We start from the raw sequence: 26,556 nt of genomic DNA on the forward strand, positions 1-26,556 counted from the left end.
TTTGTTGCTATCTGTTGCTATAAAAACCATTTTAGCCAAGCTAACTAACATTGTTTTTAGCTAGCTGACATTACCATTCAATCACAAACAAAACATGAATAGAAATAACTTGCTAACAGGGTCCTCACGTTTAATCAAAAGCTTGTAGTGAGATGCATGACCCCCCGAGACAAGCTTTCATGTTAATAATCCTGTTGGTCACCCTGATTGTGCATGTTGTGTAGTTAAATGGAATGAGAGAGTCTGACCATGATAAAGTATTGTCAAGCTGCTGTACCATCACAAGGTACACTTGCAAACAGCTGGACATTAGCTGTACCTTGGTCCAGTTCACTGCATGCCTCTTGTCAGTTGTGTATGACTGAGACTAGAGAGATGTCAATTCAGGGAGAGTTCCTATAACCATGGATTTTTAACCAGTTTTGGGAAATTTTGAAAACAGTGTTATTGTGTGGGACTACGTTTTTTGGGCTACTTCTAATCCTCATGCGGCCGCCGCATTTATCCCTTGGCGTGACCTGCACTGGGAAAGAGGGAAACAGCATGGATGGGGAAAGTGTGTGGGCAGAGCAAGCAGTAGTAGTACATAACCTACAAACGTCCTTTAGTGAAGTGTATCCTCACTTTCATACAGTTATTGTTGTAATCAAAGCTTTTAAAGAATGGATCTCTGCATTAAGGGCCTGACCAGAGCACAGGTGGCCTGACAGAACACGCTTCAAAGTTGTCACTTTCAAAAGGGTGGCATTTTAACCCTGTCAGTCCAAAATGTCTAAAACTTGGTACCCATGACTTATTGCTCATGGGAAACAAAAAAGTCTCAAGAACCCATAATGTCACCAGCATGGATATTTCTCGACAGTGACAATTTGTGAATAATTTAAAAAAAATTACTTCAAATCAGCCATTGATCCAATTATCTGTCCAATGTTGTGTACATGTATGAAATACATGTCAGTGTCATGTCAATTTTGTAGTGATTGGAATGTTGAGGAGGAACCCGCCATTGCTGCCTGCAGCTATATTTCTTCTTCTTCTTTTTGTTTTATGGCGGTTGGCAAGCAACTTTTGGTGTGCATTCCCGCCACCTTCTGAACTGGAGTGTGGGTCTGAACACCCTGACTAAATCCTATAAAATAAACCAGTTTTTTTTTCAGAAAATGAAAAATTAAACTAAAACAAATATCTCCAGAGTTTCTTTGAAGTAATATGTATTTGGAGTCACTACAACTTAAGACATCATCACAGACACTTGCCATTGAAAGTTCATTGCTGTCCTTGCACTTCAGTCTTCCACTTATAGAGAATGCCTCCCTGGAAGGACACTCAGAGGGTAAATGTCACAGCCATTGTAGAAGAACGGGAAGACTTCCTCTGTGAAGGTGTGTGTGAAAGTCAGTAGATGTGCGCCGCTGACAGCATCTGAGAAAGACATCTCGCCTCCGTCCCAGTCCAGCCTCACCCTGATCCTCCGGAGCTTCTCGTTCACCTGGAGACGCGTCTTCTCTGGTTGCCCCGGCGACCGGCTGTATTACTCCTCGTCCCAAAACTCTATGCTCCAGACACCTGCCCAGATAGCCTCCCCTTTGTGCTCTGGCTGGCCTCCGAGCTCACCCCCACCTCCCAGCTCGTGTTCTCCTCCACCTCCACCACCCAGCTGGGAGTCCCCGAAGCAAAGCCTTGTGAGCCCAGGACGCAGGCAAACATGTCGTACCTCTCTGGGTTATCAGGCAGCTGGACGGCCTCATCCCTGATTTTCACACTGGTCAGATCCGCGGCGATGCAGAGACGAGAGTCTGCAGTGTTGGGGTCCAGCAACACAGGAGCTGTATGGGAAGAGAGATGAGGAGAGGATATGGGGAGAGAGATGAGGAGAGGATAAGAGTGTTTTCTCTGCCCGTTTTCGTTTTCTAAAGGAGGAAGATTTTAGCACAGTATTATAACAGCAGAACATTTCCATCTATCCTCTCATATGTATGCATAAATATGTATGCTTTATACAAATGACCAGTGCTCTGTAATATAAGACATGTATTTGTGTGAATTAACCTCTGTGCATTACTTCCAAGTGTATCATTACTTCCAAGTGTATGCACGTGTAAAACAACTCACTGCACTGAACCATGTCCTTCATCTTCTCCCAGATTCGGAACCCCAGGTTGCCCACGTGCTTTGCCACGTTGACCAGCCCGCCGGAGCTGATGCCCTCTGGATGCTGCCATGGACACTGAGCCCTGTGAAGTCAATCAGAAGTCAGTGCACCTGTAGGTTTGGATTACAGCGACACAACATAGACACGAGTCACTCACCTTCCTACTGCAGCAACCATGTTCTGTACATGTAACAAACGAGGAAAAAAACTGGGTAAGAATTGGCATTTGTGAAGAATGTTTATGTTTTTGTATTTTTCCGCATGTATACATCCTGACCTGTAAGGGTACGTCATCCTCTGCTCTCATCTCCTCTTCTTTGGCCCTGATTGTGTTTGATAGAGACAAAATCTCTTTACTCATCTGGTCAATCTGGTCCTTCATCGCCTGACTCTTCTGCTCCTCTTCCTCCTTCAGGGTGGCTATCCTGGACGCTTCCTCATCCCAAAGAAACTGATGGAGCTTGGCAAACTCTTCCTTAATTCTTTGCTCTGAATAATTGGCTTGGTTCTGGGGTTAGATATGTCAAAGGAAATGTTCAAAATTGGGTTAGAATTAGGTTTTCAAATGAAATCATGGGATATTTGATCAAGAATGTGTATTCTCACCACAATATGTTCTGAGGCACAAACATAGGCGTCTTTAATATCTTTTAGGATCTCTAGCTTGCCCCAAGGTCTTCCTGAAGAATCTCCAGTTCCTTCTGAAAAAATTCAGATATAACTAGAGGGGTGCTTTCTTAGTAATATTTCCTGTAGGTAATGTGATTGAATGATAGTTGTGGGAGAGACTGTTGCTTTAAGAGGCTGATATCTAAGCTGTAAATACCATGCAGGCTTTATATTTTAAGTGATAACATTTATCACTTTAGCTTGGAAATGAGTGCATAATAACCCTGCGTTACTGTGAATATTTTAAGGAAGTTGCTTTGAATTTAATACAATTTAAATGAAAATAACACTTACCTTGAGCTCAAGAGCTGCTTCATGAATGGGGCAGCATTTGTGATTCTCGTGCTCCTTTAAGTCCTGACATACATCACACAGAAACAGTTTTTCCTCCAGGCAAAGGTACTTGGCGTTCTCACCGTGTCGAGCGCAGAGCACCTCACTCCCCTCCGTGGCTCTCTGAGGTCTCTTCTGTAAAGGGACGTCACGCTGCCTCTTTCCACCCGAGCCACAGAGCAGATCCTCCTCATTAGAAACGCCCCCACACACCGTGCACTGGTAAGACCCCCTCAAAGTCAGCTGCAGGCAGGACTTACACACTTGGTGACCACACAGGAGAAGAACATCCTCATGGGTTTCACAGCAAACAGCGCAGGTCTGGTTCTTCTCGGGGAGACAAGCTTCAGAGGCCATTTTCTCACAGCCCAAGGGTTCTTCTGTGGTATTTCTCAACTTTAAAATGACGGCTCGCTGTGCTTTCCTTTGTCCAGATCCAAGGACTTGTTATTTTTGGAGACTAAATATCCCAGATCGGTAAATCAGAGTACCACAAAAACAAAGTCGTAAATACGCGGTCCCAGGGGAAAAGCCAGCATGTGTAATAAGGAGCTTTTAAGGAGCAGACTAGATGTCGGTCCTGCAGGTATGGTTTCTAAGAGTGAAGGATCTGCACTGAACAGGTTTTTCAACTCCAAACATGACATTGCATACTACAGGAGGCGTGTGTGTGTGTGTCTGTCTGTCTCAGCATGTTTGGGCAGGTAAGAAGAGTCATTTAAAAGAGCTTTAACCTTTACCTGAAAAGGTCACCTAAGAAGACGGTTAAGAAGAAACAGTAGTGTATGAATGTTTCACCGGCTATGGAAAGAAGTTAGACTTGGATAAATATCATACTTCTTTGCTTATGTTTGTTCAGCAATCTCTCAAAGACATTCTAAAATGAACTAATTGATGTAAAGCCGTGTGCATGTACCTGTGATGTGGATAATAACTACCAATGTCATTATTCTGACAATTCAGTTTAATCTAATGCTATCAGCCTCATGCTTTTCCAGTATTCTGCTATAAGCTAGTAGGCTATGTTTACAGTATGTGTGTCAAAAAAGGGGTAATGATATGAGTGAGTTCATTTCAACAGAGGGCCCATTCCCACAACACATTGCTAGTCCACTCACACAAAATCGACAGGAAAGGCAGAAATGTCCATATAGAAGTTTAATATAACAGTGCCATGATAGGATACAATTGAAAAAGAGAAAAGCTGCACATAATACAAATACATCTGACCAACACAAAAAATATATAGAAATAAACAGAAAGAAACTTTACTTTGGATTCAGAAGATTGTAATTTAACTATTCTTCGTGCTCTCAGGGAATATAGTAAAATATGTGGAATGTCTGTCTGTCTAACAATAAATAGCTCATAAGAGCTTATTCATGAGCTTATTATAATTATATTATAAATATATAAAAAACTTTAACTCTTAAAAGTGCAATATGTAGGTTTTACTGTCAAGTATTTTTAGAGCCAAAATAAAGTGATATCTCAGGACCCCTGAGTATATTTATTAAGTAACAATTGCAATCGGGCTCACTCACAGCACAAGGATGAAAATGAAGCCATTTCACTAACATCACACAGTGACGCACATGATTCATACAAGGTCATTATTAATACAAGGCACTTGATTAATACATTCATGTCAAGTCATGAACAGTTTTTCGAAATTAATTCTATCATCTGGCTTTTTCATTGGTGTTTCAGGGCCACAATATTAATATATAAATAATAATAAAGTATTTCACATACTTCTTTTAAATGACTCACCATCAAAAACATCAACACCATAGGCAAAATAAAGTCTCTCCAGCAGCGTGAGTGAGCTGCTTTTAAGGCACTTTCGGATTAAAATGTGTCAAAGAGAAGAGGCAGTGTGCAGGAACAGCGGTGATGTGGCCTCATCATGGCCTCAGAGAGATGGCACGGGCATTGTTGTTTTGGGTTTTGACAACTACAACTACATATTGCAAATTCATAGAGGCATATAATATATACAAGCAAGGCAGTATACTCACTCACTGAATGATTTGAGTATGCTTTATATTTGAGTATTTTATATGTGTGTGTGTGTGTGTAATATATATATATATATATATATATATATATATATATATATATATACACACACACACACAAAATACTCAAATATAAAGCATACTCAAATCATTCAATCATTCAGTGAGTGAGCTGCTTGTAAGGCACTTTGGAATAAAAAATTAAAAACAGGGAATGTTTTCATCTCATTTCATTCATATGTCATATAAGTATTCCACATACTTATATTTAAATGACCCACCACCAAAACATCAACACATCCCACCATAAGCACAATCAAATCTTTCAATCAGTGTGAGTGAGCTGCTTGTAATGCACTTGGGAATGAAACATTTAAAACACGGAATTCATTCAACATCTCATTGGACATCGGATTGTTTGCACCTTTACATCCGCACACATGAATGACACGGATCAACGAGTGGACTGCTAAGAAGTCTAAGACATCCCTGTGATAATAACACGATCCCTGTGATAATAATGCCTTTAAGACATCCCTATGTATGTATAATAATAATAAATGGCTCATAAGAGCTTATTAATGACCTAATTATAATATTATAAATATATATCAAACTGTATATATATATATATCAGACATCCCTGTAATAATAACGTGATCCCTGCGATAATAACGTAATCCCTGTGATGATAACGGCTTGAAGAGCTGCTTGCTCATTTAGTGTGCTCACTGGCACAGCTTTGAGTGTCAGCTTCCACAGTTCAACACAAAGCTGGAGCCCTTGTCACTACCATTCTACCTTTGGCCAAGCCACCACTAAAAAGGTGCATGTTTGAAAGTACCATGCTTGCTCTAAGGCACTAATGGCAATGTCCACTGCAGTTTCTGTATCCTTTGTCTTACAAAGACATGTGTTGTGCCATCAATCCAATGCCACAAATGTCAAATGTGCAGTACTGTATGTGTAGGAGGAATTTACAGTTCTTGGGGTTAGTCAAACAGTAACGCATTCTAGCTTTTAATTCCTGCTTTCTAAGAGATAATGTTCTTGTCCTACCCTGTAATGCAGTGACGTATGGAAAATAAAAAGGCACTATCTTCTAACAAATCCTAACAAACTAAACAACAACAATGACTACACTATTACAACACAAACACTCACACACACACACACACACACACACACACACACACACACACACACAATTGGGGTAAGAATGATCTCCTAAGTTTAAATATACCTAAGTGAAGTCAGTGATCGCCACAATACAAAATCAGATCAGTTTTGAGTGACGATTTAGTCTGGATATATTAAATTGAGACGCATGAATTGAACCAGATCTCTGCACTCTCAAAATGAAAGCGGGCAGAGAATTTCTTATGATGACAAAAGGGAGGCACTTTTACTTAATCCAACTAAAACAAGATTGCAGTACTGACAAGATCGCATCAGCTTTTCAATCATTTGGATCAATTGAGGAACATACATAAACAGACATAAAAGTATTAGGTAAAAGCCTAAGGCACCTAGTTGTTTCACAAAACATCTGTCTTTGTTTTCTGTCTTTATCAGCCTTAGTGTGTCTTATTTCTTTAATTTAAATTTTATTTCTATAGAAAATAGAGCGGATCTCTTCTGCTCTGCAGCAAGTGCCAGATTGTCAGAGTCTCAGCAGAGTTCTGCTTCACCTATTTCTAAAATAATAGTTGTAATAACACGGCACCTGGGTCAAACCGGTATTGATTTCCACTACAGGGTTCAACTCGTTTTGTGTTCACTGACAAAGCTTTGAGTCTCTCCTTCCAAAGCCCAGAGTAAAGCTGGAGTTATCTATGTTGATAACTGCGAAACAAGAGCTGGTATGCTATGCTCTCTTGGTTAGAAACAGTACTGATTTACACTAAAGGGTTTAACTCATTGTGTGCTCACTGGCACAGCTTTGACGCTTCCACAGCTCAAACACTGGTGACTGACTGGCAACATATGCAGCATAGGAGCCTCTCTTTTACAGGCTCAAAATCACACACCTTGATTAACAACATAACAGTCAGTTCAAATGGATATGGCTAGGGTATATAAAACATGTCTGACAAGCTACAGCAAATGTTATTGTTTTGAACAACAAAAGAAGCACTGCAGTTTACTCCTTGTAAAGGTGCTCCTGGCACATACTGCCCAGAACCGTTTTCTTACACTATAATCTCATCTATTTTGATTATAAATAGAACTGATTTACACTAAAGGGTTTACTCATTGTTAAAGCCCAGAGTAAAGCTGGAGTTACCCATGTTGATAACTGCGAAACAAGAGTTAGTATGCTATGCTCTCTTGCTTAAAACAGTACTGATTTACACTAAAGGGATTAACTCATTGTGTGCTCACTGGCACAGCTTTGACGCTTCCACAGCTCAAAGGCTGGTGACTGACTGGCGACATTTGCAGCATATGAGATTGTCTACCCTTTTGTCATCACTCTACCTTCACGGTTCATAATATTATCCAAGGGGATTTTCTGTAATGCTTTTTCTGCTACTTTCACACACACACACACACACACACACACACACACACACACACACACACACACACACACACACACACACACACACACACACACTCCCTGCATTTTCAAACAAAGTAATTTCAACTTTTACCCCTTCCCTTCTAAAAACAAGCTAATCTGAAATACATATTCAGTGTTTTGTTTACACATGAGACTCACTGGCATCTCTGTAACATCATAGTTTGCAGTTTGCATTCATGAAATAGGTTTTTAATGCTCGTGAATAACTTCCCTTCCATTCCAGTGTACTGACCTTATAGTGCTCCCTTCTGTCTGCTTTTGACCACTGTTGTATGGCATTTACAGTATTAAGAAAACAGCCCTTCTTAGTAATGAGCCACGTCATCAGATGTGATGAATGCTTTTGAAATGAGTCATTGGTGGATTGAAACTGTATGAGTGCAGGGAAACAAAAAGCTCACTAGTAACATGCATCATATTGAACACTATGTGCATAATCTATCCTACAAAGCAGCGCTGCATAGCATTTTACTAAAGTATTGCAGTTTGAATACATTAAATGCAGTACCTAAGCATAAGCCTTCCAAAATGTGACATGACAAACAATAAAAGGCAGAAAGAAAAGACCAGAAGGAGAGGTTGGACAGGAAGGTACTGGCACCGTACTAATGGGGGTCAGCCGGCTCACACCATCTCATGACTGCTGCGGCCATCCTTCAGCTGGAAACATCTACACTGTACACACCATCTCAATACTGATGCCATCATCCTTCAGCGGCTCAGAGACCTCAGGATCTCCTTGCTCCTTTTCTTTCTTCCGGAAACATCTACAGGGAAGAATGAAATGTAACCAGTCAATTCTTTCCATTTCCTTGATTAATTGCTTGTGCGTACTTATGTATATTTGATGTTGATTGGGTGCTGAAATGGGACTGACCCCACAAGTTGGAATCTTGTGGGAATACGTGCAAGAACAGTAATGTCAAATTACACCCCTCCCTTCTGTGCTCCTGAAGCAAAATGCTGATTGCCTAGAACTGTTAATTTCTCAGTCCAAGCCACCATGTTAGTTTCCTCATTTACAACACTGAATTTGACAAAAAATCTTAAACTGAAACAGTTCCTTACCCCTTCTTTTTCTTCCAGCAGAAGACAACTGATAGGATGACAAGGAGGGCGATGACAAGGAGGGCGATGACAATGAGGGCAATGACACCACCAGCCAATTTGGTTCCCCGATTTTGCTTGTTGGCATCATGTGGAGCCTCACTCAGACTTGAAGAGGCAGGGCCTGTAATATATAAAGCCAATCACATATTTATTTTAATATAATCTACCACAGCCCCTAACAAAACACATTTAATAAAATATTGTCTCGGTCTGCATATTAAATCTAATTCTATAGAACACGGTCACAGAGAGGTCCTGGGTTCTCGGCGTGACATTCTGAACGCTGCCCTGGTCCAGGAATTCCACGACTCCCATCCCAATCTTCCTGAGCCGTCACGGATTATCTCTGACTCTCCTGACGGCCCGACCACTGAACTGTTGCTTTTCTGACTATGACACGGGTTGCCCTTTTGGATTGGTTTAAACTCAAACTACCTATAAGTACTCCAGCAAGTGATGGTGTGTTTGTGTTTGTGGATCTACTGAGCTTTAGCTTGTCTGACCACGTTATGGATTGTCCAACAGATTTGATTCTTCTTGTGAGTATTACAGGGGCTGTTTGTGTACCCCCCCTGCCCCCCTCAGGGGCTGTTTGTGTACGCCTCTTGCCTTCCTCAGGGGATGTTGTGTACGCCTCTTGCCTTCCTCAGGGGATGTTTGTGTATGCCTCTTTCCCCCCTCATTTTCTTCTTCTGTGTGTTTGTGGAACGCAGTACACATGTTGCTACTACTAGTCTACATCTGCATGTGTGCTCCGTCCTCTGCTCTGACAAAAACCACAGGGAATTGGGAGAGAAAAGCTACACATTACTCACCATTGCAGGAGACTTTAACAGGCCACTGTCAAGAGAGTCAGATGGAGAAAAATAAGAAGAGGGAATAAAGGATTTTTCACTATGGTTCACTATATGGTAATAACATATTACATAAAGTCCTCTATGTCACTAAGATAAAGAAAATTAGTTATCAATAAAAATCCATGTATCGACTTTACTCTATAATAACTCAAGAGTAAAGATTGTGATATCCTGTATGATGCCAACCCACTTCAATGATGCAAAGCTTTCCCACTATCATACCTTAGAGTAGTCCGCTATATATGTGGTATTGGGGTGATAGGCTTTGAGAAGAAGACTGTTTCCCGTGTTCTGCACCACTAAAGTTCTGTTGAATTCTTCGTCATTGGCAACATTCGTACCCTTAACACAGAGAGGGACACAAGCACACACAAATAGATAAACACTATATTACAGACTTTTTTACGTGCAGAGTTTCCATCTATAGGAAAATGAGTAAGATTTGTTCTTACGCCGATAGCCCAGTCAGCTTCCCAGTTGGGCTCTGCTGGTTCACTGATCTTATACAGAGCAGATCCATTCTCTAGCAGGTGAACTGTACAGGTCAGGCTTTCTGCAGCCCTAATCCAACTCAGACACACCACCACCAGGCATATACCTAAGGGGGAGAGGGGGGAGGGGCATGAGAAAGAGAGATGCATAGAATAAGCTAACAATTACAAAATAGAAAGATACCAACATACTTTCCATAGTGCGGCATTTAGTATAATTTATAACTTATCTCAAGATAAAGTAGCCCTTTAAAATGCAACATTTTGGTCTGAGAGATCCAGCACATTTATAATACAGCACTACGTTTGATGCCTCGATATGATATAAGACTGTCGCTGTCTACAATTTCACCACGAATAGACAGGGATGGATTACCGAACGCCCAGGGGCCCATGAGCTCAGGGGGCCTCTAAGCCAGAGCCTCTATGTGAAGTCGCTGTTGTGTATCTCTTATTTGTGGTTGAAAGAGGTGCATTTTGTTTATTTGCTGTTGGCTTTAATTGAGTGTACCTGCGCTGTCAGGGGCATAACTATAGACAGTGCAGTTGCACTGGGGCCCTTGGGCAAAGCGGACCCACCTACAAAGCATGTCTCGTAAGTGCCTGTCTCTCAGCGTTGCTATGTAAACACGCCTGTGATCAAAGATGAATTATAATACATCTTAAAGAGTACCTTATGCTATATATCCCCTCGAAATGGCAAACCTATCTCTCTCATGGTTTTCATTATTTTGGGGGAGTGAAATAGTCAGTAGTAATCTATAACACAATTATATACCATGGAAACTATTAAAAAATTAAAATTAAATGAATAATTTCTTATTTTCTTTGGTATTTTTGTCATATACAGATATGCAATGATGATTGCTAGGTAATATATATATATTGTTGTCCAATGTCAAGTCTCTATTTGATCATGTGAGGAGACGATATGATATAGCTAGTTTAGGCGCAAAATCTAAACGTCAAGACGGACAGGCTGACTGAGCACAGCCAAAGGCACAGCACACCTGCAAGCCGAACGATGCCTTTCAAACATAAAAGTGGTGATGCATGATATGCTTTTTCAATGGACAGGATAGACAGCCCATTCAGAGTATCCTGCTCCATACTGCCCCTCAGGTAGGTCTTAATGAGTTTCAATTTGGAAAAGGATCACTCGGCTGTTGCAACTGTCACAGATGTCAGAAGCAATAGCAGGGCAGTGCACACCTTACCGAAGGTGGATGTTACGGAGTGATAATCCACTATCAGCATCTTGGCAAGTTGGGAGACTGCGGACTGCTGAGCAATCTCTACTCTAAACAGGCCCTGAATGATAGGAGTTGTGCAGGAAACGTTATTGCTATGTCCCTGTTGTAGTGGTCAGACAGACGTTTTGCCTTGTCATCAGCTCATCATCGCTTACAAGCTGATGATCACTACAACAGGGAAATAGCAATAACGTCTCCTGCACAGCTGCTATCATTCAAGCTGCCGGGCCCCTATTTAGGAGGTTGTTATAATTTCGGAGTCAGGTCGCCTCCGAGTGTGTGTGTTTTTCAGATGTGGGTAAAGCTGCTGTGTGTGTCGCCGCACCAAATCGTGCCTTTCATCAGTGTTTTTAAGAACGCTTCAGCACTTTGACCGTCTGTTTACGTTACCGTGTCAGAGTGCTATCCATGTTTCTGATAGCTTTCTTTTTGACCTGTCTACTTTCCCAATACAATAGCCGAAGTAACTAGTTCGACCGTAAAATCCAACACATTGTTGGTAATATATATACGCCTAATGGTGTGTGTGTTAGAAAATGTGTATGTGCGCTGTAAATCCTGTTGAGGTACAGGTGCATTTAGTTATTGTACTGTTGAAAAGAAATGCCATTACATTTAAGGCGGATTCAGAAAAACCCAAAAAGAGACCGCATTTATTAATGTTACACATCTAACAAGACTGTTCCACCTTAAATCTTAAGCGTTGTAAAGATGCAGGCCCCTTTTAAAAGTGAATGAAACCAAACAGTAGGCACTCAAACCCACACTAATCAGAGCTAGATCACTGTACAATTAAAGTATTAAAGAACAGGCAAAATTGCAAACAAAACTATGTTCGAAAAGCCATAAGCAAAACCAAAATCCGGGCAAGCCAGCAGGCCAGGTGTAGCAGTTCCTCTTCTTCTAAATCAGATTCCGATACCCCTTGCATTTCTTCTTCTTCTTCAACGTCACATGATTCTTCTACTCGTGGAAATGTGGGTATCAAAAACCAATGCATTACCGTGAATTTGTTGATATTACTGCTTAACTTTGACTTTGACAGTGCACTATCTCTCTTTTCTCCTTCAATCGTCAGGTAACGCCAACGTTCACGTAGCACGACACGGACGTTCACGTGTCTGTGTCGTGCTACGTGAACAATCTGTTCATTTCAATCTGTTAATATTTTCTTTTGTGAGTGAAATATTATTATCACACAATGATAATTGTCCCTGCCGACGCACTGTTACTGGCGAGGGGTAAGCAAGCTACATATTAAAGACGTTACAGAAAAACATAGTTGGGATACTATGTCCATATGCCCTTTTCCATACAGGATCTATAACGCTGTTATTTAAAAGTAAAAACAATTGCTAACTCACCTCTACAACGAGTTGTCATTCTGCGTTTTGAAGGAATAACTTGAGCACGGGGAAATACATGTGCTGTTGAACTCAGATTACAGTAAACTCCGATCATTTCCTCATTCGCGCAAGGAGTGCACACCATGAGCACAGTGACGACAGCGCATGGCTGAGATGGGGGATTACATCACACAGACTTCTAGTGCCAGTGAGTGCAGAACATGAGATCCATAAAACAGTATTCACACCCCTTTATGATATGGCAGACATGGGTCGATTCAGCATGGATCAGCTAACCAGAATCATCAAAGTTATCGTTATCGTTTCTAATTTCATATGCATTCATTACACACATCACATCTACATCTTGTAGAATACCGTTTGCACTGCCACACAAACTTGTATTTTATCTGTATATTGCGTATAGTCTTTAAATAAAAGCTGTATCTTGCCTGTATTGTCATTGAGTGGTTTGGCCGCTGTGGGTTCACAAGGAATTTAACATCTTTTCCGCTGAACAACAGAAATTGCTTTAGTCACCAACGTTCAGAACTAAATTCCTTGTATGTGACGACATCCCTAGCCAGAATAATGGATCCTGACTGTTATTCGGATTGCACTTTATTTACTCCTTCATTTAAACTTTTTTAAGTAGTCTGAATATATCATGTTTTACTTTTTTCATGCTGCAAACAGGAAGCGTCACTGGCAGGTGCTATACCTTCCCCATCGTCATCGAGTCACGCGATCGCCTCAGTTGATTTCATCACACCATACACCGACATTTTTCAATGGTCCCCAATCAGACCATGAGATCCATGGACTCTACTGGCTTTGCAGTCAGTGGCAGTGCAACAGCCTTTGGGTGGTGACTGGGCGTAATCAGCTCCATTGTCCACACCTCCAGGAAGCCATGCTGGTCGCCCTCAGAAAAGGCCTTGCATTCTCACCGTGCTTTGGAGGCTGGTGAACACCATGTGTTTGGTCCTGGTGTTTTGCATTCACTATTTTGTGTTGTATAGAAATAAATAAAAAATGTGTACACTCTGTGTCTCTCTGAGGCTCAGGAGCTGGGTCGTAACAATGACATATCTGCAATATTTGGCGAAATAGGAATCAATCCATCTCAGTTTGCTAAATGATATACTTTAATTAATGCTGTATAAAATGTATAAAAATGTCAGTAGACCACAGCACATGACATTCAAAGGAAACTGTCTAGCCTACTACTTTATGGTTTTACCTCAATGGTCCAGTATGTAATGCACAGGCCAGCTGTTCAAAGCTGTCATTCTGATTGCATTTTATTTACTCTGTCATTTAAACTTCTTTTGATTATTTGAAAAAATAATAAGTAGTCGGTAAATGATGAGTAAGTAATCGAAACGTGTCCCGTGCCCTATAATGTTACTTTTATGCGTCCCAGACAATTGAACAAGACAATATAGTGTTTTTACTTTTTTGAGTTTTGTGCCTAGATCTCCTCAGCAGCAGAATCTGTTAGTTACTCGTGTATTTAAACCATGCCCTTTCAAGTTCAGTCAGATTGTCTCAGTTCTTGTCGTGCAAACCTGACCTTTTGCGACACCTTAAGGTTTCAGCCTGTATGCGTGTCAAAAAAGGGGTAATGAAATACATTTACATTTAGTCATTTAGCAGACGCTTTTGTCCAAAGCGACGTACAAGGGTTGATTTCATTTTAACAGAGGGCCCATTCCCACAACACATTGCTAGTCCATTCACACAAAATCGACAGGAAAGGCAGAAATGTCTATATAGAAGTTTAATGTAACAGTGCCATGATAGGACACAATTGAACAGGAGAAAGAAACCAACTCTGACCAAAACAACAAATATAAAAAGTTAACAGAAAGAAACTTTACTTTGGATTCAGAAGACTGTAATTCAACTGTTCTTCATGATATCAGGGAAAACAGTAAAATATGTGGAATGTATGTATGTATGTATAATAACAAATAGCTCTTAAGAGCTTATTAATGACCTTATTATATTATTATAAATATTATAAATATATATCAAACTTTAACTCTTAAAAGTGCAATATGTGGGTTTTATTGTCAAGTCCTTTTAGAGCGAACAAAAAATGCTGTTCTCAAGGACTTAAAAGCTGTTTAAAAGTGGATTCAGTGCATCTGGATTCTTTGCTACAGAGTTTCCCATTGATGTTTCAGGGCCACAAAACTACAAACAATGGCAGTGTCAAAGAGAAGAGGCAGTGGGCAGGAATAGCGGTAATGTGGCCTCTCATCATGGCCTCAAAGAGATGGCACGGGCATTGTTGTTTTGGGTTTTGACAACTACAACTACATATTGCACATTTATAGGCATATATTATATATTATAGGCATATAATATATATATATATATATATATATATATATATATATAATATATATATATATATATTAGTATATCACATACTTATATTTAAAAATGAATACATCTAACCATAAGCATACTCAAATCTTTCAATCAGTGTGAGTGAGCTGCTTGTAATGCACTTGGGAATAAAACATTTAAAACAGTGAATTCATTCATTACTCATTGGGCCTCTGTGATTGTTTGCACCTTGACATCCGCACACATGAATGACACGGATCAACGAGTGGCCTGCTAAGAAGTCTAAGACATCCCCACATAAGCACGTGATCCCTGTGATAATAATGCCTTTAAGACATCCCTGTGATGATAACGTGATCCCTGTGATGATAACGTGATCCCTGAGATGATAACGTGATCCCTGTGATAATAACTTGGCTTGAAGGCTTGAAGAGCTGCTTGCTCATTTAGTCTGCTCACTGGCACAGCTTCGAGTCTCGGCTTCCACAGTTCAACACAAAGCTGGAGCCCTTGTTACTACCTTTCTACCTTTGGCCAAGCCACCACTCATTGTTAAAGCCCAGAGTAAAGCTGGAGTTATCCATGTTGATGGCTGCGAAACAAGAGTTAGTATGCTATGCTCTCTTGGATAGAAACAGAAGTGATTTTCACTAGATTAGATTAGATTAGATTAGATTCAACTTTATTGTCATTGCACAGAGTACAAGTACTGAGGCAACGAAATGCAGTTAGCATCTAACCAGAAGTGCAAAGCAGAAGAGTGCAGAGTATGTGCATAATGGTAATATAAATATAGATAAATAGGGTATATACAGTATGACATAAAATATAAGTGGTATGAGCAGTAAGAACATGAGCAGCAATAATGGTGATTAGTGCAGATGTGATATAGATATGTAAAGTGCAGGTGAAGTACAGGTGAAGATGGCAGTAGAAGTTATAAAGTTATAAATTAAGTAGGAGACATGATAATATATAAGTACGATGAATATGACAACAATTAAAAAAAAATAGATATATACAATGAACAATTTAGTGCAAATGTTCAGTGGCTGGAGGTAGGTGTGTGGCAGTCAGGCCAGGGTATAGAGGGGGGAATACAGGAATACAGGGGGGAACACTAAAGGGTTTAACTCATTGTTAAAGCCCAGAGTAAAGCTGGAGTTATCCATGTTTATAACTGTGAATCAAAAGTTATTAAATATGCTCTCTTGGATAGAAACAGAACTGATTTACACTAAAGGCTTTAACTCATTGTGTGCTCACTGGCACAGCTTTGACGCTTCCACAGCTCAAAAGCTGGTGACTGACTGGCAACATTTGCTGCATAGGAGATTGTCTACCCTTTCGTCATCACTCTACATTTACGGTTCATAATATTATCCAAGTGGATTTTCTGTTATGTATTTTCTGCTACACACCCACACATATAAAATGATGTTACAACAACAATTGACATTTCACATGACATATGACAGACAGACCTAAGGGAACGAGAAAAGAAAAAAAAAGACAAAACAGCATCGCAGTATTTCATATATTATTATTATATATTATTTATTATTATTATTATTATATATTATTATAATGAAATAGGTTTTTAATGCTCATGTTAAAGGTAGGGGTCGTGAGCCGGTTAGAGCAAGATGGAAAACTCTCAGGAAGGACTCAGGAGGTTCAAGTTGGTAGAACAATGGGATTCTTTATTTCCAAATAAGGCCCAAAGGCAGTAAAAACAATACTTAATACAAAGAAATACATTTCAATAAGGAAAATAAATTGACATCATATTCATCTTAAATACTTTATAGCTAAATAAGAAGCCGACTAGATCATAAAAAGACCACACTGGTCAACGTGAGAGCTACTAAGACTTACATCTTATCAAACGGAAACTCTCCCGACTCAAAGAACAGGCAAGTTTAAATAGCCTAGACACTAGCCTACAATTGGCTCATGCCAATAATTAATTGCTGGATTGTCATAGGCAGCAGCCATACTTAAACAATGTCCCACATAGCTGGGAAAAAAGGACTACTCCAAACGTAGTAACAATGGCTTGGTGACGGAAAAGACCAGAAGGAGAGGTTGGACCGGAGGGTACTGGCACTGTACTAATGGGGGTCAGCCGGCTCACACCATCTCAATACTGATGATGTCATCCTTCAGCTGCTCAGAGGCCTCAGGATCTCCTTGCTCCTGTTTTTTCTTCCAGAAACCACTACAGGGAAGAATGAAATGTAACCATTTTCATGCTGTCAATTCTTTCCATTCCCGTGATTAATTGCTTGTGCGTAATTATGTATATTTGAAGTTGGAACCTTGTGGGAATACGTGCAAGAGCGGTAATGTCAAATGACATCCCTCCCTTCTGTGCTCCTGAAGCAACATGTTGATTGCCTGGAATTGTTTATGTCTCAGTCCAAGCCACCATGTCAGTTTCCTCATTTACAGCACTGAATTTGACATAAAATCTTAAGCTGAAACAGTTCCTTACCTCTTCTTTTTCCACCAGCGGACACCAACAGGTAGGATGACAAGGTGGACGTGGACAAGGACGCCGAAGACATGGAGGAAGACGATGAAGAGGGTGGGGACAAGACTGGCGAGGACAAGGAGGACGAGGATAAAGAGGGTGGGGACAAGGCAGGGGAGGACAATGAGGGCGACAATGAGGGCGAGAACAGGGTAGGCCTGGAATAGGAGGAGGGCAATGACAACCACAGCCAATTTGGCTCCCCAATTTAGCTTGTTGGCATCATGTGGAGCCTCACTCAGACTTGAAGAAGCAGGGCCTGTAGTAGAAAAAGCCAATCCCCGACTTCTGTTGTTGGCATCATGTGGATCCTCACTCAGACTTGAAGAAGCAGGGCCTGTAGTAGAAAAAGCCAATCCCCGACTTCTGTTGTTGGCATCATGTGGATCCTCACTCAGACTTGAAGAAGCAGGGCCTGTAGTAGAAAAAGCCAATCCCCGACTTCTGTTGTTGGCATCATGTGGAGCCTCACTCAGACTTATAGACGCAGGGTCTGTAATATATAAAGCCAATCACATACCTATTTTAATACAACCTACCACAGCCCCTAACAAAACACATTTAATAAATATTGTCTCTGTCTACATTTCTATAGAACACGGTCACAGAGAGGTCCTGGGTTCTGGACGTGACATTCTGGACGCTGCCCTGGTCCAGGAATTCCACGACTCCCAACCTGATCTTCCTGGGGCGTCACGGATTATCTCTGACTCTCCTGACTGCCCGTCCACTGAACTGTTGCTTGTCTGTCTATGACACGGGTTGCCCTTTTGGATTGGTTTGATCTCGAACTGCCTATGAGTACTCCAGCAAGTGATGGTGTGTTTGTGTTCGTTTGTTTGTGGATCTGATGAGCTTTAGCTTGTCTGACCACATTATGGATTGTCCAACAGATTTGATTCTTTTTGAGAGTATTACAGGGGCTGTTTGTGTACCCCCCTTGCCCTCCTCAGGGGCTGTTTGTGTACCCCCCTTGCCCTCCTCAGGGGATGTTTGTGTACGCCTCTTGCCTTCCTCAGGGGATGTTTGTGTACGCCTCTTGCCCTCCTCAGGGGCTGTTTGTGTACGCCTCTTTCCCCCCTCAGGAGCTGTTTGTGTACGCCTCTTTCCCCCCTCATTTTCTCCTTCTGTGTGTTTGTGGAACTCAGTCAACATGCTGCTGCTACTAGTCTACATCTGCATGTGTGCTCTGTCCTCTGCTCTGACAAAAACCACAGGGAATTGGGAGAGAGAAGCTACACATTACTCACCATTGCAGGAGACTTCAACGAGCCACTGTCAAGAGAGTCAGATGGAGAAAAATAAGAAGAGGGAATAAAGCATTTTACACTATGGTTCACTATACGGTAATAACATATTACATAATAACATATTACATATGTTCCTAAGATTATAAAACAAATGGGTCATCAATAAAAAAAACATGTATCGACTATAATAACTCTTGTGAAAATTGTGATATCCTGTATGATGCCAACCCACTTCAATGATGCAACGTTTTCCCACAATCATACCTTTAGGTTGTACGCTGTATAAGTGGTATTGGGGTAATAGGCTTTGAGAAGAAGACTGTTTCCCGTGTTCTGCACCACCATAGCTTCGTTGACGTGTCCCTCATAGGCAACAACCATACCCTTAACACAGAGAGGGACATAACACATGAAATAAGATAAACACTATATTACAGACTTTGTTAGGTGCAGAGTTTCCACCTAAAGGAAAATGAGCAAGATTTGTTCTTACGTTGATAGCCCAGTCAATGTCAGAGCTGGGCTCTGCTGGTTCACTGATCTTATACAGAGCAGTTCCATCTCCCTGCAGGTGAGCTGTACAGGTCAGACCTTCTGCAGCCCTAATCCCAAACAGACACACCACCACCAGCAGCCATTTACCTAAGGGGGGGGGGGGGGGGGGGGGGGGGGGGGGGGGCATGAGAAAAATGCATACTATAAGCCAATAATTACAAAAAAGAAAAATACTAACTTATGTATTTACTTCCAATAGGAATTCCTTTCCATAGTGCGGGATCTAACATAATTTATAACTTGTCTAACTATAAAGTAGCCCTTTAAAATACAAACTTCTGGTCTGAGAGGTCCAACACAATTATAATACAGCACCACTGAAAGACTGTCTGAAGTTTCTGAACTGGCCGTGGGCTACTGTCTAAAGTACTAAAGGACTGATCTCGAGCAGCTTCTCAGAAATAAAGTACGCGCCCGAGACATCAGTGTGCAGAAGAGGAACAGGTGTGATCACGGATTTGGAAGACATCCTCAAACATCTAAGCAGATACGCAACAAAAAAGATAGGAGGCTAAATAACGTTGTGTAGACATTGTATCAGGGAATTGAGCCCCAGAAGCCACCCAACCCCCCCCCCCCCCCCCCCCCCGCTCACCTGTGCCTCGATGTGTCATTCCGAGTTTAGTAGAAATACGCTCAACAACGCAAAAAGCAAAAGATACTCATAAACTCATAGACTGAAATCCACTCCAATCAGCGATTGATTTTAAGTTTCTATCATTTCATTAAGCGCAAGCTAATGTCTCGGATCGATTGTTGAGATCATAATTAACACTGTATGACATTGCTGCAATATTTGGCTACCCCCGTGAAATGACAACATGCGTTGTCTGTAGCCCACTCCTACTTATTCATGACTATGGGATGCACTAAAGAGGGACGTCTTCAGTCTCGATATGTAACAAAAAGCCAAAAAACTAAAGCGTTGCGTAGACATTGCATCAGATGTGAATACGCACTGTTACTGACAAGAGGTTAGCAAGCTACATGAAGTCGTTAGAAAAACATACTTGTGATAGTATGCCCATATGCCCTTTTCATACAGGATCGTTATACGCTTGTACCGGTATGTAAAAGTAAAAACAATGGCTAACTCACCTGTGCAACAAGGTGTCATTCCGAGTTTAGAAGGAGTACGCTCAACAACGCAAAAAGCAAAAGATACTCATAAACTTATAGAAATGTAACCCAAAGTTAATCTTTACACTCATTCAACAGGTATCTGGTAAATCCATTCCTTATTCATATGAAAATATCCCCCAGTTTCTATCATTTCATTAAGCGCAAGCTAATGTCTCGCACGTGTAGAAGGTTCCCATTTCATACTGCAAGGCAGGAAGCCACACGGAGCATTCAGACGTGCACGTTGGAATGCGTTGCGCCAACGGATGGCGGAGAAGGAGTCTGGCGCGTGGGGTTCTGTTTGTTCAGTTAGCCTTGCAATAGGTACTTATAACAGGGAGACTCGCAGAGACGTGACTGCATCTTAAGACCTGTGTTGCTTTATTGCCCTCCACCTAGTGGTTACACGGGTTACATGCAGAAGGTTCCTACCCCGTATTCTAACTAATACTACATCCCCCTGTCTGACTTCAAGATGCTGTCTAAGAAGATGCATGACTAAACAATAAAACTCATGTTAAGAAAACAGTGAATATTTTTCTTTCAGTCCTCTTGAATATTTAACTCAACACTTCACATATTCAAGCATAAACAGATTTATAAACTAAGACTGTTTTGTGTTAATCTCATAACCTTTTAACCTTTATGAACTAGTGTTACTGGAAATATGAAATCATATCCAACAGTTGGCATTCACTTTCAACATTGCACCTCATGTTTTTGAACATCATTCAATCATAACTTTACCAAACAGCAGTCAACATTTTTACAGTACTCATCTCCTTTTTTTTAATTTTTTTTTTATTTTTATGAACAGTCATAGTCATTTAAGTACACTGGAGGTACTCTCACTCTGGAAGGGACATGTCTTTCTTTTACTGGTGTCCGCTGCCCGGAGTAACAGGGGATTGCAGGTGTGACAGGTGTGTTCACTGCAGCGGGTGCGGCATCCTCGGGTAAGTTGGTGTGTGTTGCTGGTGCTATAGGAGTGGGCGAGAGATGGTATCGGTTTCTTCGCAGAGTGCCCCTAGGCGTCTCTACAATGTAGGATCTCGGAGTGCTTGCATTGGACACCACTGTGCCCCTCTCAAGGGTGTCCTTGACCCACACATGGTCACCTTGTTGCAGGAGTGGCATGTCGTGTGCTCTGTGACGACGGTCGTAGTTCTGTTTCTGCTTCTGTCTGTATGTTTGTTCAGTTCTTTTCAGATTGTCCATGTCTGTCCAGCCTGGGTTAAGCTGGGATGGGATGACAGGCATAGGTGTTCTAATCTTTCTGCCCATGAGGAGCTCTGCTGGACTGTGTCCATTCGCCAGAGGTGCGGCGCGGTAGGCCATGAGGCCAAGGTAAGGATCACTGGATTTCTTCAGGATACCTTTGATTGTCCTTACGGCCCGCTCTGCCTCTCCGTTGCTTTGTGGGAAGTGGGGGCTGGAAGTACTCAGATGCAAATTGTGGCCCATTGTCTGAGCGCACCACATCTGGTATGCCATGACGCGCGAATATGGATTTGAAGTGCTCCACCACAGCCTCAGATGTTGTATAGGTGAGTTTGACCACTTCAAAGAATCTGGAAAAGTAGTCTACGATGACCAGATAATGTTTGTTATTTTCTGTCTGAAACAAATCTGCCCCCACAGTGGACCATGGTCTTGCTGGGAACTCGGTGGGTTGCAGTGTCTCTTTAAAGTTGGTTCTCTCACGACTGCATATGTCACAGTTCTCTATCAGTCGTGTCAGGTCTTTGCTAAGGCCCGGCCACCAAACAGATTGCTTGGCCCTCTCTCTGCATTTAGTGAGTCCCAGGTGGCCCTCATGCAGTTTGTTCAGTATGTCTGCTCTAAGTGACGCTGGAATTACTATTCTACAGCCGTAAAGTAGCAAACCCCCATTAACTGTTAGCTCACCTGAGTATGGCAGGTAGGGACAGAATGCTCTTTGTATGGAGAATTTATCCGGCCAGCCCTCCTCGCAGTATCTCTTCAATGTGTGGAGTAGAGTGTCTTTGTCCTGATGTGTTTCTATTTCTTTAAGTCTTTTGTCTGTAGCTGGCAGGCTTGCCATCACAGTATCCACATACAGGTTCACCTCTTCTTCCTGTAAGCCGTCTGCAGTGTTCTCGATTGGCGCTCTGGAGAGCACGTCAGCAGTGGCGATGTCCTTGCCTGGCACATGCGAGATGGTGTAAGAGAACCTCATGAGTCTCATACGTAGACGCTGTATGCGAGGTGGCAGTTCATCCAGACTCTTTGAGCCTAGCAGGGGAACCAAAGGCTTGTGATCTGTCTCTATGTGGAAGTCCTTCCCAATGAGGAACTCAGAAAATCTCTCACAGGCCCATGTTGTGGCTAAAGCTTCCTTTTCAATTTGAGCGTACCGCTGTTCGGTGTTGCTCAGGGCTCTCGAAGCATATGCCACCGGCTTCCAGTCTGTTTCATTTCGTCGCTGGAGGAGAACGGCACCCATGCCGTATGAAGATGAATCGGCTGATACGAGTGTGTCAGCATTTGGGTCATACAAGGCAAGACCCGGCGGTGTCGTAAGCTCAGTCTTAATCTGTTCAAAGGCTTGCTGCTGTTGTGGACCCCAGGCCCACATATTGGATTTTCTCAACAGGTCTCTGAGAGGGCGCGTTTTCTCAGCCAGGTGAGGTAGGAATTTTCCCAGGTGATTGGTCATTCCCAGGAAGCGCCTCACCTCACTGATGTTTCTGGGCTCTGCCATGGCTTTCACGGCGCCCACCTTGTCGGGGTCTGCACTGACTCCTGAGGCATCGATAACTTGTCCCAGGAACTTTATCCTGCTCTTTGAGAACTCACATTTGTCGTTGAGTGTCACTTTTGCCTCCTGCAGACGTGTCAACGTCTTCCTGAGCCTCTCGTCATGCTCTCTCTGCGTAGCACCCCAGATGAGCACATCGTCCATCTGACACAGAACACCTTCCAGGCCTTCCAGAATACGAGACATGCGTTTCTGGAAGTGTTCTGGAGCAGACGAAATCCCAAAACAGAGACGATTGTAGCAGTAACGCCCAAATGGTGTTATAAAGGTGGTGAGGAGAGAGGAATCTTTAGATAGCGGAATCTGCCAGAATCCAGCATTGGCGTCGAGCTTAGAAAAGATCCTGGCTCCTGCGAGCTGTCCTAAAGTGTGTTCGACTGATGGCAACGGATGCTTCTCCCTCATCACTGACTTGTTCAGCTCTGTGAGGTCTGTGCAAATCCTTACTTTGCCGGTGCGCTTGGGCACCACAACCATTGGTGCGCACCATGCTGTAGGCTCCTCCACCTTCGAAATCACTCCTTGCTGCTCCATGCGTGTGAGCTCTTCTTTCACTTTTGGCATGAGTGGGAGGGATATGCGTCGCGGTGTGGAGAGGGAAAAGGGCTTTGCTCCAGGCTTCAGTACGATGGTGTACGCCCCCTTCATTTTCCCTAATCCAGAGAAAAGCTTTGGAAACTCTCTTTTTACAGTCTCTTTGGTATCCAGGCTAATGGTATTCAATCGAGCGACCAGTTGGAGTTTCATGGCGGCTAGTCCACCCAGGAGTGGTGTACGTAGCCCATCAACAACATAAACTTCTTCTTCTGTGCTTTTATTGACCTTACTGAGAGTAGCTGTGAATTTTCCATTTACCTTTAATGCTGTCCCTCCTGGCCCATAAAGAATCTTTGTGGCTCTGGACAGTTTACTGAACTGGCCCTGTGTGTACAGTTTTGCTGGGATTGCAGTGACATCAGCTCCAGTGTCCATCTTAAACACTGCTTTGTGATTGTCCACTTTTACCTCTGTCATCCATGGACTGGCCCCTGTGGACTCCACAGGGCTCAAGAACGCGATGTCCTCATCGCTGTCCTCCTCACTCACTGCAGCTACATGAACTCCCAGTTTCTTTTTAGTTTTGCAGACTCTAGCATAATGTCCTTTCTGTCTGCACTGGTTACACACAGCTTCTCTAGCTGGACACTGCTGCGGATGATGCCCTCGTGTGTCTCCGCATCTGTTGCATTGTGTTTGTCTATCCAGTGTCTTTTTATGAAATGTCTGCCTACTTTGCTCATTGCTTTGCTTTGAGCTGCCACGCGTGCATACTGTCTAGCTGAGTGCTACTGGCTTCTGCTTTAAAGTTTGTTTTCAGCATTTCAAGTTGCTTCTTTACCTGTTCGCGCCTTGTTAATTGCCTTCTCCAACGTCAGTTCAGGGTCCATCTGCAACTGTTCTGATAGGCGTTTATCTCTCAGGCCCACGACTAGACGATCTCTCACCATGTCGTCGTGCAGAGCATCGTATCCGCAGAATTCCGCTAGGCAATGCAGCGCGGTGTGGAAGCTGTCTGCTGACTCGCCGACTTCTTGCTGTCTTTGGTTAAACTTAGCCCGTTCAAATATAATGTTCCTGCGCGCTACGAAATGCGCATCCAGTTTATCCTTCACTGTTGCATATTCACCCGCTTCTTCATCGTTTAAGTGCAGGGAAACTATAATGTCTTCTGCCTCTTCTCCCATTGAATAAATCAACGCATTCACCTGGTTTTCCTCATCCTGTAGGTCCAACCCAGATGCGATGCGAAATCTCTCGAACCGTTTAATCCATTTCGTCCACTCTTCCGACTTGAACGAAAACTTCTCTGGAGGCTTAACTTGATAATGAGCCATCGTTGCTCCCGTCTTGGTGATGCTAACGCTAACTATCTGACTAGCTTAACTAATTTCACTCGACGAATATGCACGCAAACAATGCGCTCTAAACTTGTGCAATATGCAGTTGACTCTACACTAATACTGTGCAGCTTACTGTCTTAACTTCTGACACCATGTTCAGTTAGCCTTGCAATAGGTACTTATAACAGGGAGACTCGCAGAGACGTGACTGCATCTTAAGACCTGTGTTACTTTATTGCCCTCCACCTAGTGGTTACACGGGTTACATGCAGAAGGTTCCTACCCCGTATTCTAACTAATACTACACTGTTGATACCAGAGTTATAGTGAGATTAACAGGTCAACAAACCAATCACGCCACTAGCAAGCTGCTTACCTTGTTAGCAGTAGCATGCTAACATTACGGAGTTTGGTCGCCATCTTTTTTTTTTTTAGATTGCCGCATTTTAGACCTGAGCATATACGGGATCTGATTGGCTAGCGCCTGTGCTGTCAGTTATGCATGAAAGGCAATTTGATTGGCTGACGCATGCATTGCCTCACGAAAAGTTGAACATTCTTCAACTCTTGCTGCAAGCAAAGCATGAAACGCAACGCACGGGAACCCAACGGAGCCACAATTCAGTTCGGCAAATGATGACGTCACCCCATTCAAAGTGAATGGGGATCCGTCAACCCTGACGGATCAACGCATTCCAACGGGTTCGTCTGAAAGGTCTGTCACTTGAAGGTCTGTAACTTTCCCATCGTCACCGAATCACGCGATCGCATCCGGAAATTTCATCACACCACTGTATGACGTTGCTGCAATATTTGGCTAAATAGGAATTAATCCATCTCAGTTTACAAAATTATATACTTTAATTATTGCTGTATACCATGTATCAAAATGTCAGTAGACCACAGCACATGACATTCAAAGGAAACTGTCTAGCCTACTACTTTATGGTTTTACCTCAATGGTCCAGTATGTAATGCATAAGCCAGCTGTTCAAAGCTGTTATTCAGATTGCATTTTATTTACTCCATCATTTAAACTTCTTTTGATCATTTGAAAAAATAATTAGTCGGTCAATGATGAGTAAGTAATCCAAACGTGTCCCGTGCCCTATATGTTACTTTTACACGTCGCAGAGAATTGAATAAGAACAATATAGTGTTACTTTTTAGTATACTTTTTTTTTTTTTGTACCTAGATTTCCTCAGCAGAAGAATCTGTTAGTTACTCTGTGTATTTAAACCCTGCCATTT

At 42.2% G+C, this 26,556-nt stretch overlaps 2 protein-coding genes across 2 annotated transcripts; both read right to left on the reverse strand.

Annotated features, from left to right (window-relative positions):
• Positions 1 to 1,119: 1,119 nt before the first annotated feature.
• Positions 1,120 to 2,817, reverse strand: LOC116222397 (probable E3 ubiquitin-protein ligase TRIML1). The gene is made up of 2 exons (XM_031576222.2): positions 2,113 to 2,817; positions 1,120 to 1,826 (listed from the first exon to the last, which is right to left on the reverse strand). Exons 1-2 carry the CDS (start codon positions 2,132 to 2,134, stop codon positions 1,552 to 1,554), a joined length of 297 nt encoding a protein of 98 aa, XP_031432082.2. The 5' UTR covers positions 2,135 to 2,817; the 3' UTR covers positions 1,120 to 1,551.
• A 14,110-nt stretch (positions 2,818 to 16,927) lies between these two features.
• LOC122130681 lies at positions 16,928 to 19,585 on the reverse strand. The gene is made up of 5 exons (XM_042705411.1): positions 19,460 to 19,585; positions 19,231 to 19,350; positions 18,967 to 18,991; positions 17,678 to 18,209; positions 16,928 to 17,401 (listed from the first exon to the last, which is right to left on the reverse strand). The coding sequence occupies exons 2-5, from the start codon at positions 19,345 to 19,347 to the stop codon at positions 17,314 to 17,316; spliced, it is 762 nt and encodes a 253-aa protein (XP_042561345.1). The 5' UTR covers positions 19,348 to 19,350; positions 19,460 to 19,585; the 3' UTR covers positions 16,928 to 17,313.
• Between the last annotated feature and the right edge of the window lie 6,971 nt (positions 19,586 to 26,556).

The sequence above is a fragment of the Clupea harengus genome, unplaced genomic scaffold (assembly GCF_900700415.2).
Source record: "Clupea harengus unplaced genomic scaffold, Ch_v2.0.2, whole genome shotgun sequence".
NCBI lineage: Eukaryota > Metazoa > Chordata > Actinopteri > Clupeiformes > Clupeidae > Clupea > Clupea harengus.

Excerpts from the sequence above, each read along its gene's own strand:
- LOC116222397 (XM_031576222.2), bottom strand. The coding sequence starts at position 2,134 with ATGAAGGACATGGTTCAGTGCA. Across the intron at positions 1,827-2,112 it reads GAAGGACATGGTTCAGTGCA|CTCCTGTGTTGCTGGACCCC; the intron begins GTGAGTTGTTTT and ends CTTCCCATACAG.
- LOC122130681 (XM_042705411.1), bottom strand. The coding sequence starts at position 19,347 with ATGGTTGTTGCCTATGAGGGACACGTCAACGAAGCTATGGTGGTGCAG. Across the intron at positions 18,210-18,966 it reads CGTTGAAGTCTCCTGCAATG|ACCCTGCGTCTATAAGTCTG; the intron begins GTGAGTAATGTG and ends TATATATTACAG. Across the intron at positions 17,402-17,677 it reads CGCTGGTGGAAAAAGAAGAG|TGGTTTCTGGAAGAAAAAAC; the intron begins GTAAGGAACTGT and ends TCTTCCCTGTAG.